A 17,565-nucleotide genomic window follows, 5' to 3' on the forward strand; every position below is an offset into this window, starting at 1 on the left:
ATTCCAAAATATATACTAATTCTTGCTCATGAATCTTCTACAGCCTATTAATAATTAAATGATGGCTATTTCATGGAAACATTTTTATATTATATGTCAGATAAAGGTCTTGTAATATAAAAATGCATTTCTAAACTGTTCAACACAAATGATCAAGGCTCACAATTATATAAGCAACTTGGGGAACCTACAGTATGTCATAAAAGATGGATTTTCATCAAATTTCATCATTATGCAGTTTGTCTACCGTACACAAAATCTATACAGGTAAATACGTATTGCAATTTCTAGTTTACACAGTTTTGAATAACATAATTTCTTATACTATGTAATTATATATACAGTATATATATAATTTTAACAGCAAAATATCAATAATATATATCCACACATAAGGCAAAATGACAAGGAGCCAAATTATAATAGTTGTGCAAATGCTGAATAGTTGTATTATCCATAAACAATGATTAACTTAATAACCAGGAATACACACACAAAAAAAGAATCTTCAGGATATTCTTATTAGATTTAATTTATAAGGGATAAGATGTTCTTGTGAGTAGCAAAACGTTCCCTCAAACATGATTTAACACTTCAAATGTGAGTTAGACCTGGCTAAATGTGAAGCAGACCAGGCCAAATGTTGATAAGACCTGGCCAATATGTAGGTAAATTTGACCTGGCAAATATAACAGACCTGGCCAAATGTTCATAGGACCTGGCTAATATAAGACCTGGCCAAATGTTGATACGACCTGGCTAATGTAATAGATCTGGCCATATGTTCAAAGGACCTGGCTAATAAAAGACTTTGCCAAATGTTGATAGGACCTGGGCAACTGTAAATTTGACCTGGCTAATGTAAAAAGGACCTGGTGGCGAATGATTCCGCCCTGGAGGAAAGAAGAAGCCTAATGGGTACACGGTTAAGTTAACCTGCTATACCTTAACTGGGGCTTGGCTCAGGTTTCCTCCCAATAGGAAATTAATTTTATACTAAAATTTATTTGTGTTCCTAAATTACTAAGAGAACAAGTGTCTTCAGATAACAATAAAATGAAATCCTGTATATTCCAGACATTTACAGAGAGCCCAAGTGTAAAATGCCCTTTAAACAGAGCCCACTAAATATGTTTTTCATATACCCTGTAATCCTCTTTACTATTAATTATCTTTTTACATGAGAAAACAATGTTCCACACAAATAGGAACAGTCAACAAGATGACTTTTATTACTGCCAATTAATTAACATGTGATATGCCATACCATTTTCTTCAGGAGTGACTTCAAAATTTTCATGTATCTTAACAAAACTTACCATAATGCTTTGTAGTCAAGTTAATATTCTTTATTGTTTAACTCATATACCTATACTATCTTAATCTGGCCCCCCCCCCCAACACACCTTATGTCATTTACCCCTTTCATAGACCCATATTGCCCCAGCTCACCAGACTTTATATTATATTACATTATATTATATTATATTACATTACAGTATTAACCTAACTGCACAATAAAAGTATTACCCACATTATACTATCCTTAATACCATACAGCCCTCTCTACCCACATTATACTATCCTTAATACCATACAGCCCTCTCTACCCACCTTACTCATTTTTTTATCTTTTTTCTGCATTTTATAATGCTTTAAGACTCCACATTATTGGAATCTAGAATGCCAAAACTCAGTTTCACCACTCTGTTTTAAACAATCCATTACTGTACTACAAAAACACAAAACATGGTCTGCTCAGTTCTTGGTCTGTATTAATAGTACCTTACTGTCAACACAACGCTAATCAAATTCTTCCTTATGAGGAAAAAGTTAGTTACGAAGGTGTAACGTAAATATGCAAGAAGAGTGGTGTAGGTAACTTCTTCATCACTCAGCAACCCTGGAGGTGAGCATTGGTGCTACCATGACTTTTGTTTGACACCATAGAAATATGTGAGAACTAAATGAAATACTTTTAGTACAAATATTAAATTTACTGTATTATTTCTACTGCTATAATTATTACTATATGTATACAGGTATAGTAATAATCTATCCATTACCAAACAGATTTACTGATAATTTAGATTTGACAACCAAGTTTCCACATGAATAAGTCCAATAATGTGGTGTCTTCTTGTGTTCCCAAATATATATATGCACTACAGATGTCCAAACCATTATTTATACATGTATTAATAAAAAAGTCAATCAAAGCTAACATGATTTGTCCTGACATCCTATAACATTACGGTATTTAAATACAATTAAAAGAAGACAGAAAAAGAAAGTGCAGAAACATGTTACTTAAGAATCAGTAAAGCACAAGCCCTGAGTTTGATTCTGAAAGTAAGTGAGGAAGAGAGGTAATGAGTATACAGCTTGTTACTGCTACGTGAACAACTGGGAAGGGGGGAGGGGGTGCCGCCACTTTGCAACAGTATCAATAATTCTTTCAAACTATACATATTTTTTTAGAGTGAGGTAATAATTTTGAGTGTAATAATGTGGCACTATTCTGAAAGTAATTCATCAGAACAGTGTAGTACTAATATCTAGCAGTTCTATATTAAGAAACATCACATATCACATGTTTAAAAATTGAATCCTCATTAGCCATCTGTAGAGAACTTCAGAATTTTTTTCACTTAATTTAATAATATAAATTTCAATCATCCCCTTACTGTACAGTATATTAGAGCCCGTGCATCACAAACTTTAATAAATTAATATGAACAAAGAATATAATGCAGTATACCTTCCAACTTCAACTCCCTTCCTCCTAGAAGAAGATAAAATTTTAAATAATTGACAAGTGTTGTGTTGTGAGACCAGTGTTTGTAATAAAGTAAGAAGCTGCTCCTTCTGATTACCAAAATCTAAGAAGCATTCACTGTGTCAAGAGGTAAATAGAAAATGTATTCTCTGTATGGTTTGTCCCTCATGCTGATCTCTATACCATAAATAAAAGCACTATAGGGTACAGGTATTAGTCTATATGCAGATTACATGAATAAAGTTGGAGAGTATGTAAGACAATGGAATAAGGATAATGACCACTGAACTAACATAACATATATATACAGGCACCGATTCTTTTCTCTGCCTTTACACATAATAAATGAGTAAGGCAAGTGAATGAAATTAGTTTCATAATAAATTTCTATTTCAACTGACTTTTATTTGAATTACTTTGTATTGTCTTAGCACATACTTTTGTTACTTTCCTTGTGAATCTTGGTGCATCTCTTTCACCCCCTAGTAGATAGGAATATAGTATGGGTGGTGGACAGAAGCATGGGCAGTGGACAGAAGTACGGGTGGTAGGCAAAATATTCAGCATAAGGGTTTATTTAAAAGTTCATTACTCATTGTATTAAACAGCTGAATTCACAACAAGTCCACAAGATAACTTGGGAGCGCAATCAACTAATCAATCTAAACCTTGTTCATTCTCCAGACTTCCCTCTAACTTCACACTACAGTACTACATAGAAGTGGCCAACAATGGCATTCACAAACAAATGTAAACTATCACAATTTAAATTCCAGCAATATCATGTCAAAGATATTTTGACAACAAGCTAAACGTCAGATTCTCTAGTTATATTGTGAACCTTCTTTACTATAATGCTATGCTGTACTTATAGATCAATTGATATAATTTCTAACTGAACTGACATACTTTTAGTTTCACTGTAAGCACATATTCCTATGATTTTTGGAAATTTTATGTACTGAACTGTATAGTATACTGTACACTATTTCTCATTGTCTGGTGCTCTCACTGTTTTGTAGTCAATATCATCCAATATGGATTATTATCTCAATAAATAATGAAGATTTTATAAAGTAACAGACACAGCTAAATGGAATATACATCTATCACCCATGAACTATCATATAACTTGACTAATTGTGTAATGCCTGCTAGGACTAAGACACTTAATACGGTATGAGTTATTTTAAATGGACATTATAACATAATATTTACAAATAGGATATGATACAAAATGCTTATCCAATGATGAAAATTATTCTATGTACAAGCAAAATGTGGATGGAGATTAATAAGTGAATTTCCAGGTACTTTAGAGCTCTTACAGGAGAATACTACTTGTAAATTGTGACCATAAATGTATGATTTGTGTACAATAATATAATATCTAAGCTGAAGTACATTACTGAAGCTTCAAAATAATAATTCAAAGTGTACTGTAGTGAGGCTTAATATCTGGTATTATTAGGACTGGACTAGAAATAATGCAAATTGGAATTGGTCCCCATGTGTACCTCACTGGCCTGACACTGGTGATGTACCTTGATCACCCTCCATGCCTCTCTTTAAGTAACTACTGTACTATCATTTCAGATATCTAGATGTCATGTGCATTCCCTTATTTGTCTAAATTTTGTAAGTTCATGGAAAGCTCAATTTGGTACTGCATTTAGTTTCCCTTGGTAAAAATGTTTAAAATTTTAATTGGTGACAATCATAATTATATAGTACTGTACAGCATTATGTTACATACAGTATTTATATTAACATTAGCACTTTAGATCTAATGCAAGGTACCCACCACAAAAATTTGTCAATATCATAATCACTTACATTTACCATAATATCAACTCATGAGGAATCAAATTACAATTAAGTTTATGATATATGTTATGATACTGATAATATTTGTCTTCATCTTGTTTACAAACACCTCTATACAATGATCATTGAGTCAAGGCCCATATGTCTGAATACAGTACTGTACCTGCAATAATGTATAACGATGTCTTAATTCTCAGAAATCATTTAAAATTATATTACAGTCTTTAGCAGTCAATTGTTATACTGTACTGGTACTTCACACATCTGGTAAATAGTTGCTTTCAGTTGATGTCGCCCAAAATCACTGGGTCCATAACAGATCAGTAACAAGAAGAAAGTGACCATAGTTCCACAGGGTTCCGCCTCCAACTAAATACATTACCTATACTAAAGCTCCATACAGCACATCCAATTATCAATTATAGCAAAAAATTAATCTGAAACTGGAATTTTTTCAATATGAAGCTAAGAACAATCACTACAAATTTTTATTTTATTCAATGACAGAAAGTTATGAAAGTGTCCCTATTTTATTCAATAACAGAAAGTTCTGAAAGTGTTCCATCACCATTATCAACAAGTGTACCTTCTTCCATTGTTACCCCCAATATAACACCCTGGCCTCCTAACATGCTTTCAGATTGATTATCAAGTGAACCAAGAACTGATGTAATACCTGTTGGGGTTGATGCAAGCTGGTTCTTCAAGGCACGCGCCAGCATGGCTGAAGAAGACAGTCCTGTTCGCTGAGGACCTTTCAGGGTGTTAAATGAACTTGCAGGGATAGCAACAGAGAGAGTTGATGTAGTAACTGCTACTTGGTGCTGAGATGACTTTGTATTTGCTTGTAGTAATTTACTAAGTTCTAATTGTTGAAATGAATCTGTTTTTAACTGAACAAGATTACTTTTACCATCATCCCCAGGGAAATCATGCTTTAGGTCTGATTTGACAAGAGTTGCTAATTTTCCTTCCAAAGGTTGTGAAAGGAGAAGTTGACCATTAGGAAGAGCTTTAAGAGCAATTTTCCCACCACTAGCAGCCACTAAACCTGTTAAATTAATACTTGAGATGGTTGTAGATCCTTTAGTTGTGGCAGCTGATCCTCCCTTTATGATCTGTCCAGTCACAGCAATTGGACTGTTGACTGGAGAACCAGCAAAGTGCTACTTACCTGAATAGTTCCTTCACTTTCCAAAGATGATCTACTTACAGGTGGAGTTGAAGGTTTGTTGTTGTTATCTAGGAGTTGACTACCAATGGAACTCGAAGCAGATGAGAGTTGGTTTGCCGGCACTTGGAGGACCTCCCCAGTATTTGTTGTGACAGCTGTTAAACTTTCATTTTTATGTGAATGTGTACAGTGGTTTTTCAGTCCTTGATTCGTACAGTAGCTTTTTCCACAATAGCATCTGTAGGGTTTTCTCACTCTGCAAGAAAATGAATACAGGTACATTATATTTCTAAACAAAACTGCATTTCATTCAGTTTGGTGTGGAGTATGAGCAATATTGACACATACAGCATTGCTCAAAAGTACTAAGTAAAGATTGTTTAAGAATCTTCAACAAAATGTCTCATCGAATACATTTCCCTTACTATATTAAGTCTTCATCTCATCTACTGTATATTGAGAAAAAATAGTCAAAAGTAAACCAAGAGGTAAGGAAACCATCAAAGTTAATAACATAAATTCATCTAATACCTTCTCTAAGAGCTGAAATATTCCCAATGATTATAAATGAGATGAACCTCCACTATACTCTAGAACTAAACTTACTTGTTCACTTTAAATCCTAAAATAAATGTAATATACAGAATCCAAGATTAAGATTAAGTGGCAGGGTACTGTATTAGGGGGTTAAGATGTGAGTTAACTGCCAGTAGTGCTATCCATTCAGCATACCATACATCTGAAAAAATGTGCATCCAGCACACCTCAGTCCAATCCATACAGGATAATCAGGAACATATTCTATACACATACACAATCCATATGACCTTCTCTCTCTCAACATTCATCCAGTGTGAAAAAGTGCATCAACCACCTCCTAAAGGTAAGTGTACACTGATATGCCAATTCGTAAGCCACAAAAGTACAGTCAACCCTCACTTTACGCGGTTAATACAACCCACAGGGAACATGCGGAAAGTGAAAGCAACGCGTAAAGTGAACAACATAACATATGGGATTAATTGAAATAGGGCCGGGCCGACCCCCCAAACTCCACTTTTTGACAACACACAACTATGTTGTAGTAAAAATCTTCTTAATTTTATGATGGTATGCACACACAATTAATAATAATAAGAAATATCAATAATATTAGGTTTTTAACACTTACATTAGTAGAAAGATGGCTGGGCACACGGGGTTGGGGCTGGTTCCGAGGCAGAGGGCAGATGCCCTCACCTGTATCACTTGTATCAATTGTATCACTATCCACCACAAAGGTGCACAGGGCCTCTTTGTCAAACCCTCAAAGTCCATATAAGTCCATATCCTCACTATAATTATCACTATCACTGACTTGGGCGGCTGTGGTGGGTGGCGGGTGAAGAACTCGGTAATGTTTTGATGACTGGGCGACCTTGTCGCACCCTACTGCTCGCTTACACAACATGGCGGATGGCGGGAAGGCAGGAGAGATGGCGGAGGTTTGGATCCAAAAATGGCGCGGATTGCCAGCCGCTCTCCGCGTAAAGGGTACGCACATGAATGTGAGCATCCTGGGTTCCGGCAGGGTACCGCGTAGCGTGGAAACGCGGAATGTGGGACCGCGTAAAGTGAGGGTTGACTGTATAGACTTTCAAGTTCAGCAACATTTTTATGACAGCTGTCAACAAAACTTACTTGCTATCTTTTTTGTGGGCATTCTTTGCATGATACTTAATCCCATTTACATTTTTGTATCGCTTTCGGCATCCAACAACTGGACAAACATACGGTTTATCCTCGCCACTGCTGCTGGAGTGACCTCTGAAAAGGAAAAGGAAAATGTTGAAAGCAGCAACAAGTTATCATTCACAGATGGTACTGTGTACTGTACTGGACATTCAGCAGAGTGGACAGTATATGCCTACTGTAGGCTCAAGACTACAGCATCTGCTGATGAGTACAGTATATATACAATACAGTAGTAGGATATATTATTTTGTTTATTTGCAATATATTGTATGTGTACAGTGGTGTTTGCATATATAAATACAGCTCTTGTGCCTGTCCATGTGAGATGCATAGTTTAGACTTCTGGGAAAACTTTCCCCAGTACAGTGAAAAATTACAGTCTTTTTTTGTGATACACACCTTCAGTCATGCCTCACATGCCCATGAGGATAAGGATATCAGCTTGGAGCATTGGGAATTATAAGAGTACAGTGATATACCTGTTAGCTGGAATAATTGGTGCAAAATTCTTCCTGGGATGAGATATTTCTGGGTAATGAGACAACTGTATTATAATTCTCATGCTCCCAAGCCAACTGATATCCTTAGCTTGTGATTGGTCAATATGTTTTAAAAGCACAACTGTGATTAGTCATCTGGCTCACAAGAAGACTTATTCTACAATATTTACATTCAAGTTATAATACCCTTACAATGTCATAAAGAGTTTTGACGGGGGATATACAATGCTGTAATCAGTTTGTAAGGTAAAATAGTAAAATATTTCAAGTCAGTTACAAGATCACCAACATTATAAATTATGAAGTGTTTTGAGTATCGGCCCTAATACAAATGCTTCAGACTTATTAAATATTTTAGGTGATAAAGAATACGTACTCCAGTATTTAAAATCCAATAACCAGATTTCTCAGAGTACTATAATCAGAGTACTTAAAGAGCGTGTTTTATGACTGAGAACATCTTATTTTACACTCCTGTCTCATTTACACACATTGGGGAGTGAATAATATACATACTGTATATAAATTTTTTAAACAGAAGGAGTTGCAGGCCACCTGTACTTACTTGCTTGCTAGCTTTATGATAAGTTCTGCAGGAATCTCATCCTGAGTGGTCCATGAATCATTGCTGTCTTCATTATCACTATGAAGTGTTTCCTCACAATCACTCACTGGAAATTAAACAAAATCAAATTTAGAAATCTTTACTGTTACCATAAAGTAAGTTACCGGGTAATTAACATAACAAATACATATGACAGAAAACAAGTTTGGAATTCAGTTTTCTTTCACTTGTCAATGTTTATCGAAGAAGTTTTGTAATGCCAACGTTAATTTTTCATTGTGACTACGAATATCACCACTGAAATACCAGTAGGAGGATTGATTCTGAAATACCATTTTATGAGTATATCTGTGGTAGGACCTGTGAGATGTTATGTAACCAGCTTGCCTATGGCATTAAAACTCAGATAACCCCCAGTGAAATAGCCATTAGAGACACCTTCTAGCCATTTGCAGAGCCCAAAAAGAGTTCTTTGGATATGATTATTGCTATTTAAAGCAGAAGATTGACGAGTCAGGTTGTCATATCAGCAATGTGCATCGCGTCACTTGCAAATCTAGGACCAATTCAACCTTCAGTGCCAGCCATTTTGTTAAATATCCTTGAAAGAAAAAGAAAGTACCTGTGTCACTCAGTCCAGCATCAGTTATAAAGTAGGATTTTAGGATCAATCCACCATTTACAAACAGCTAGCTTCTGAGTAAGTCGAATTATTCAAAGACAGTCTGACTAGAAAAGAGATTGGAAAACAAGCTCTAACTGCCATAAGTATGGACTGCACCAGGCAGATAAATCAATAGATACCTGAATGATAAAATAAAAATAAAATAATAATCGTACAGCTTCTCAAAACAATGCATAATTTTTTCATAATCTCCTTTTCAAAATACTGTGTACTGCCTGTATAACAGCCTTGGTACTGATTGACATACCTCACAGAAAGGCTGTGTATGATGCATTTTGTTGTTTTCAAATGCCCAGTTCCGTAAACACAAACACTATTCTCAAACCTAGGTTAAAATTTTGGCCAAAGGCAGCTTTCAGTTTCCTTGTATGAAGGAGGTAATCCTGAAGTTCCAGTGCAATTATACCAACCCGAACACCACAAAGATAAGATGTTAATATATCAAGATTTGCCAGTCTGTGTCCTTTATCTATCTATTTTTTCAATCTTCTAAAAACTTTGTACAGTTATGGGATTGTTTATCCAACATCCATGTATTCAGAATGTTCCAAAAACCAGCTATGATGGGGAACAAATTAATTTAAAATAAGTGCCAATATTAATTCCTGGGCCGAGCAGGGATATTTCCAACCATTCCTCACCTGTTATGTTATGGTTATTTATATATGGTTATTTTCTTTACTCAGTTATACACACTCAATCTCACATACAGCAAGTGAAAAAATACTAATAATTTTCAACTTGTAATATTGGGTAGATAACGGTACACGATTTTGTTTTTAATTTTCTTTTTTACTCAGTTACATGCACACATAATTCTACATACAGAAAGTGCAAAAAATTAAAAATAAATTATTACCATTTGGTATAAAGTTTTACATATCTAAGGGTTTACATCCGTGAAGCTGAGTGGTGTGTGTGTGTGTGTGTGTGTGTGTGTGTGTGTGTGTGAATCTGTGGCAAAAGCACCGTTGCTAAGGATGCTGTTGTGTTGTTAAGGCGAGTATCAGGGGCAACTATAATACAGTTTGTAAACTAACTTCTAACATTTTTGCTCTTTTATTGTTTTCATTATTACTGTACTATTTAAATGCTTTCATTATTGATGTTTATGTACCTACAATTTTAAGTTTTAATGTTAGAGTACAGTACTACAGTTAAAGTTACTTTTAAGGGTGAATCTAGTGATCAGAACAGAGGCTTCACAGCCAGTTACAGAGGGTTTACTCTACCTTTGTATTGTAAGCCTATTGCTCCAAATTCTGGAAAAAACCTTATCCGGCAACCCCCAAGTCCCAAGCATGCTGAATAAATGGTTCCATACCTGTATTTAGTCAATGCTATTTAGTATCATGTGTAAGTATCTAAACAGCCAACAATTTATGCATGTACACTATATCATATACTTAACAACAGATAATAAAAGTCTCTGCCTGAAGAGAATAAGTATACAATACTGTACTTGTATCACTAATAAAACCTGTTCGTGATGCAAGAAAATTCATAAACGATTTGTTTTGAAAAAGTGAAAGAAATTTAGCCTTCTACTTTAAATGGTAACACACAAATATGAGGAGCTCTTTTGGGGCTCTGGCTATACAGTACTGTACAGCAACTAAGCTTTCAATAGGTTTATAGCCACTACTTTGGAGGTTATCTAGTTCTAACATTGCAGACTAGCAGGCTGTATAACACAAGCCAATTAAAAGATGTTGTGAGGTTACAAATGAAAAATAATTTACTGAAGCATCCAAGAAGAGATAATAGTTTAAAGTCAGTAATGTAGAACCGCTTAAAATTCTTAACCTCATACTTAATAACTTACTTGATAAAGAACTCATTGTAAAATTGGAAAAAATGAAGTACAAATAAAACTTCAAACATTTCTTTCCAATACAATATCTGCTAAAAACTATCCTATAAACAATTAGAAAATAAAAGCATTGTAATTATAGCAATCACAAAATACATTGAGACAATAAATACAGCATAACTGTACCATTAGCAAAGCTTTAGGGGAGGAAAAAATAAATAAAAGTTTCATGTAAACACAGATTTATACAACAATCAACCATTGCAATGAGAGTAAATCATAAAGTTGTATTCATTCATGTTATGCAATGGCTGTTTCACAATATATTACCTAGGGATAATTTTCAAGTTACACTATAGCCCCGGCATAAACCATGTAACCAACAGAGTTCTTGTAGCCTGACTAACCTGGAGGGCTGTTACTGATTTGCTGACAGGAGTGCTTCTGTGGAGGATGGAGTACCCACACTGGAACCTCCCACGCTTGAGCCTCCTCCACTCGAGCTGCCAATGCTCGAGGCAACACTTCCCATTGTCTAGAACAAGTGGTATTTCTTTGACCACCTTATTAATAGTTTAAAAATTTGTACGTACACTATACAATATCACCAAACCCTCTCAAAAAGAATTTCTGTACATTCAAGACATAATACATGTACAGTACTGTATATCAAAGATGATCTTTACCCATAATGTACTACCCCTAAACACAGTCAAAGTCAAAATAATATTAAACCAAATAAAATCATAGAAATAAAAGTCATGACAAATGTTGAGACTGAAAGCAATTAGCAGAAGGGTATTACAGGTAGAAAAATATCTGTATAAAGACTTGGAATCATGGGTCATAAATATTGGAAGGATTGAGAGATTCACACATAAATCAAAATGTCATTTTAATAAGGACTTCTACATTAATACCTGTATATCTTCTGGACAATGTCACTCTGACCTCTTCCCCCCACACAAACAAGAGATAAACTCTTGTTTGGACAGATTCACACTTACGTGAATGTCAACTTTGGTGATCAAATCACCCTCAAAACTCAAAAGACATAAGTTTATATTAAAAACAAGAGTGTTTCAATGCCCACTTGCATCCTCTTCAGCTTTGGGTAAAACAATAAACTCTTAATTGAAGATGTAGTGTACATGGACATCAAAACGTACGTTGGTAATCTAAAAGGACTTTTGGAAGTTCTACATACTGTATAATACCCAGTTCCCACTCTGTAAAAGTGGGTTGGCATAAGGAAGAGCATCCAGCAGTAAAATTTTCTTCAAATTTGATTGATGACAACCACTACACCATGCCATCAAGTAACCATGGTTAACCCATGCAACAGTGGATAATGGTTGTAAAACAATGATGATGATGAAAAATGTATTGTTTAATATAAGCTTCTGTTTTTTATTGTGAGTCTAATTTCCAATGAAATGTAGGCTCCACATATGAAATCCCAATTCATTACTATGGGAAAAAGCCAAAAGTGACCTGTGAGATCCATAATTCTCAACACCATCCAGCTAATCCACTATCTAACAGAGTGCTCACTTCAACATGGTGATAGAGGCTCTATCATCGACAACTCTGAGCAAGTCCGGAACACCCCAAATAAATGCAACAGGACATATGTGATGCTGTAAATCCTACACATCACTATAAATGTGTACAAGTCCAGAAAACAGTAAGGGCAAACTTTTTCAAAGTGAGAATTGGGAACTCTTGAAAAAATCTGCCAGAGAGTGTTCATGACAGCACTGAGTGTGAGCTCTTTCAAGGCCAGTACTGGCCAACAGTGCACGACAAAGAGGCGTGACCGACCGCTCAAGTGGCTAACAAGCCAATCAGTGGCAAAGAGGATAAAAGTAAAAGTAAAACCAGCATTGTGCAGTACAGAGTTGCTGCACTGAGCAATCCCAAAGTATGAAATCAAATTTTAGTACCTTAATAAAAATCTTATTCACTATACAGCATATGTACAGTCAAGCTCAACTTCATTTTCTAGTTGGTTTTTGTTTGTCCCTTATCTATCACAATAGTGTACATCTTTCTATGGGAATGAGGTATTCCAGAGTATTTACACCTCCTAATTTTTAAACTAAGGGCTTCAAGTATGTTTTGAACAGATATAAATAACCCTGCTAATTTCGTTTTACTTAGCTCAACTTGGCATTCTCCATCTCTTTGCTCTACCACCTTGAACAAAACATGGAAAAACAGTTTGGAAATGAGCATTTCCCTACTACAGTACAGGTATTTACAAGTACTGTACAGTATTGCACTGTACTTTATATAACATCCACCACCTTCTCCAGTCCTAAAAATGTCTTTTCCTGGCAAGACATAGTGATGATCTGGTGAAGGATGATTGGCACTCTCAGCATGACTTCCAACTAGTATACTGTACAGTATGTATACTGTAAAGATACACACCTAATTTCACTTTTGCTTCAGTTAAGTTCACTGGGCACACGATTTTCATTGGACTCTGTGATAGTGTGATTACAATAACACTCATGCAACAGGAAAATATTAGCTACCTCGGTACAGTACCATACTCAAAAGAGTTTTTCTTATAGACTTCACCTTCTACTCTGTACCTTAACTATAAGCACTTAATTTTAACATAAATTTTTTAGCTTGACTCCACAATGTGGAAGCCTATCTTCAAGTCTTTATGATTACTTATACTAGATGACATTAAAAATTCCATCCTAAATAATGGTAGAAATAAAAGACTTTGGTTAAGATCGACAATTTTCTTTTTTCCTCCTCATAAAAGAAATAATTCCAGATAATAATTTTAACAAGAAACACTCACCTTGCTTGAATTTAGAAGAGAGAGATGTAGTGACCCCCATTATTAGTATTAGTAGTAGTAAGGACAGGCGGCGGAGACTTGCTATTTGTACGTTTTCCAGAGGATGACCCAAGAGTTTTTGTATCTAGAGCTTGGGAATTTTAGCCTGGGGACCACCAGAAGCCTTACTGCTAAGAGGGTGCTTCCGTGGAGTAAGTCGAGGAGCACTTGGGCTGAAGAACACAAGACCGATGATAGGGGAAGGCATGATGGCTGCTGCGTTTCTTGAACAGCTTCTGTTGCAGGATCTGTAATAGTCTCTGATAAGAAAGAAAAAGATGTTGTGCTATTGTTAACATTATCTTTACTTGAAGATTTGGGATGGAAGAGATGATGCAGAAAGTTAAACAGTAAAATTAAGGTGAGTTTAAATAAAACCTTGGCACTCCAATTATAAAGTTCACATCGAATACCATCATTGTCTATGCTATCATAAACCTAAATTTCAATGTGGATGCACATGTTAATGCTAAATGTACCATAAAAGCTACAACCTACGTCAAGAACGGTTCAATGTCTCCCTAATCGAGCACCTCTGAGTTGAAGCTCTCACTCTAAGCAACTTCTGAAAAAAAAATCAAACTGTACTCACACATATGATAAGTACCAAGGTGATGGAGGTGGCAAATGAGATTTGGACCCCACTAACACTCTTGTTCAGGAAATCCTTGGATAAAGGTAATGTGCCAACCCTCACCCTCACCAGAGGCCACAGCCTCAAGTTAAAGAAGCCACAAGTACAGGAAATTGTCAGACCTAACTCTTTTTGGTGCAAGAGGTGTGAACTTTGGGAATAACCTGCCAGAGAGAGTTGTGACAGCACCGAGTGTGAGCTCATTTAAGACCAGAATTAACTAACACTGGTACTGTTCTGGTGCATCTTAAGAGCCCGTGCATGCCTAGTACTTTCCAACATGTGCAAAACAGAGGAATGACCAACCGTCCGAATGGCTAGCAAACCATAAGGTGGTGAAGAGTTTAAGGTAAGATAGTTGTTTGTTTTCCCTCAGGATTTTTGCTAAAACATTTTTCTTCATTTATAGAACACAAATTTAGTTCCAGTGAAAGGAAAAATGCAACCCTGAAATTACTTAAGAAACAGCATGAAGAATATGGAGTGCAACTACTGTATATCGTGCAGTTTACAAGATATTTAAGTAAGGTTAGGTAAGGTTAGACTAAAGATATCTTTGTAGACCACACGCTGTAGTAGCAATGGATATGGTTTCTGCCACTCGAATTTAAAAAATAAATCAGAGAGCTACTGTATGATCATAGCAATGGACCACTAAGCGATGGACTCAAGTTGGGTCATACACTGCAGTTAATCCCTGCCAAAGTTGTTTTCTTACTTCACTGGAGAGGACATGTCCTACTTGCTTGCTTGCTGCTCCTCAGGAAACAAATATATTTCCTTGCCCTGGCACCATATTAGCATTCTAAAAATTCTAACTGAAAACCGAGGTAAACAAGCTATTACTAACGATATCAATACAACAGATATAATGTATCAAATTATGTTATTCAATACAAAGCTGAATCAAAACAATAACATCACTTTATTTTTCGACCTAATCTGTCATCCTTGACCGATCAGATGACTAAAATACATATATCAGCATTCTCTTGACGTTAAAATGACGATAAAAGTAACTATTGAAGCTTTCCATTTCACATCAGCTTTACAATTAATAAGTGGATCAAGTGGTGACACAATTACCACATTAACAGCAAGTCGCAGTATAAGCAGTGCGCACTAACAGGGGCGTAACCCAGTCTCTGAGTCACATATGTAAACAACTCCTGAGGTGGGATGGGGCTGGGAGGGGCCATGAAAACATTTACTGTCAACCACCTACTACCAACACTCAGTAATAAATTATCTGTAAACCACGGTACACTATACCTATATGTGTCTCCTCGATGTGTTGAATAAGCTCTAATAGGTTGGGAAATGACAATTCACAGCCATTAAACTTGCAGTGGTTCAGTAAGAAGACTGCCATAATCAGCTGTTGCCAAGTATCCATAGTTTTGTTTCACCTCCTATTATAAAAGATATTGAAAGTTTATTTCTGATTTTTATAATTAATATATTTGATATCAAAATCCTTTGTTTATCAGTACTATAAATATATTTTAATATTTTGGAAGATATCAAATAGCTAAAACAATCGACTCTAAGTTGACTCTTATAGTAGCGGCTCGGTCGACGACCGCGAAATGCAGACGACAGAGAAGTGCGACGCGGAGGAGGGAGCGATGTACTCCTGCTGCCAGTAAGATCTAGATGCTTTATTATGACACTGTGTACGTAAGAATATTAGAAGAAATCTCTTAATTATTTCCATGTCTATCGTGCTTGTAAATGACAATAAAAGACATACCTGTATGTTGGCTGATGACATAAATCAGACGCATCCATGAAGTTTCAGTACGTAACTTTTAATTCTTAACATATTCATCGAGATTATTTATTTAAAAGGAATATGATTTGTTTCTCAAATATAATTTTATTCGAGTAATTTACTCAGTTGTAGAATGTTCTCGGTTTGATCTTCCTGAGTATTATGTAACTCAGGTAAATGAGAATATCTCCATATCTTTGTCATAATACATAACTGTCCGGGCACTTAATAGCAAGATAAAATACAGTGATCGAGAAAAACTTAAAATGAAAACTTGCAGATGCAATTACAATGATATAGAAGACATGTGAATATAAAATGGTAATTGTATTATATTAATTTTGTAAATAATGTTAAAAGGAGAGAAAAAAAAGCAAGTGTGAGCCTCGAGCAGTGGTCATACAGCCACCACCGCGGAAGTGAACATTATTACCTGACTCAGGTGATAGTGTTGACTTTTCTCGGTAATACAACGATTCAAGTTCATAAACTGAGCCCCAAACTATACAGTATATGTACTTTGAATATAATATGACACAAATGAAGTTTTAGATACCTAACGGTTTCTACTCGAGATAAAATTAAACTGAAGTACTGTACTGTACTGTACTGGGTGGGTTAAACTTGGTTAAGACTGGATTGGGCAATAAATCAGATTATTACAAGGCAGCTTATACTGCATTAACACTATATGCGAGGGCAGCCACCCAATGTGGTTGTAACATTCTGCCACCCAAACTGACTTATAGGACACAGTTATTCACCCCAACATGTTAATTGTTTCACTAATTAGGTTAGCTAGGTACGTTCTGGACGAGAGTTCCTAGGATTGTATACCCAATTTTTCATCTAACAATTACAGCTACCAAACAGGGAGGTACTACCGCCTGGGAAGATATTGGAAGCATAATGTAGTGTCTAATGGTAGACCCTGCTGCCATATGGCATCACGAAAATTGTGACCAAGTCCCAGATTTCTTATCTGACTTTCTTCCTCATTTATACTCAATTGCAGAGTCTCAATTGTTTTTCTTACTTTGACAATACAACATACATATATTGTTTCTCTTTTGATCTTTTTTCATTTTTGTATTTCTTTTGTTTTTATTAATAATAATAATAATATTATTATTATTATTATTATAGTAGTAGTAGTAGTAGTACAGTGTTATTATTATTATTATCATTATTTTTATTTTTATCCTTTTTATCAAATT

General features: G+C 35.4%; 1 protein-coding gene across 1 annotated transcript; it reads right to left on the reverse strand.

The window, feature by feature from the left end:
* Positions 1-723: 723 nt before the first annotated feature.
* On the reverse strand, positions 724-15,971 carry LOC121877454. The gene is made up of 7 exons (XM_042383220.1): positions 15,847-15,971; positions 13,984-14,200; positions 12,029-12,121; positions 11,485-11,612; positions 8,580-8,685; positions 7,461-7,586; positions 724-6,036 (listed from the first exon to the last, which is right to left on the reverse strand). The coding sequence occupies exons 1-7, from the start codon at positions 15,968-15,970 to the stop codon at positions 5,733-5,735; spliced, it is 1,098 nt and encodes a 365-aa protein (XP_042239154.1). The 5' UTR covers position 15,971; the 3' UTR covers positions 724-5,732.
* Positions 15,972-17,565: the final 1,594 nt, after the last annotated feature.

Source organism: Homarus americanus, unplaced genomic scaffold (genome assembly GCF_018991925.1).
Source record: "Homarus americanus isolate GMGI-L3 unplaced genomic scaffold, GMGI_Hamer_2.0 scaffold367, whole genome shotgun sequence".
Classification (NCBI taxonomy): domain Eukaryota; kingdom Metazoa; phylum Arthropoda; class Malacostraca; order Decapoda; family Nephropidae; genus Homarus; species Homarus americanus.

Excerpts from the sequence above, each read along its gene's own strand:
- LOC121877454 (XM_042383220.1), bottom strand. The coding sequence starts at position 15,970 with ATGGATACTTGGCAACAGCTGATTATGGCAGTCTTCTTACTGAACCAC. Across the intron at positions 12,122-13,983 it reads CTCTGGAAAACGTACAAATA|TTTTGAGGGTGATTTGATCA; the intron begins GCAAGTCTCCGC and ends ATGTCTTTTGAG. Across the intron at positions 8,686-11,484 it reads AATCAGTAACAGCCCTCCAG|TGAGTGATTGTGAGGAAACA; the intron begins GTTAGTCAGGCT and ends TTTAATTTCCAG.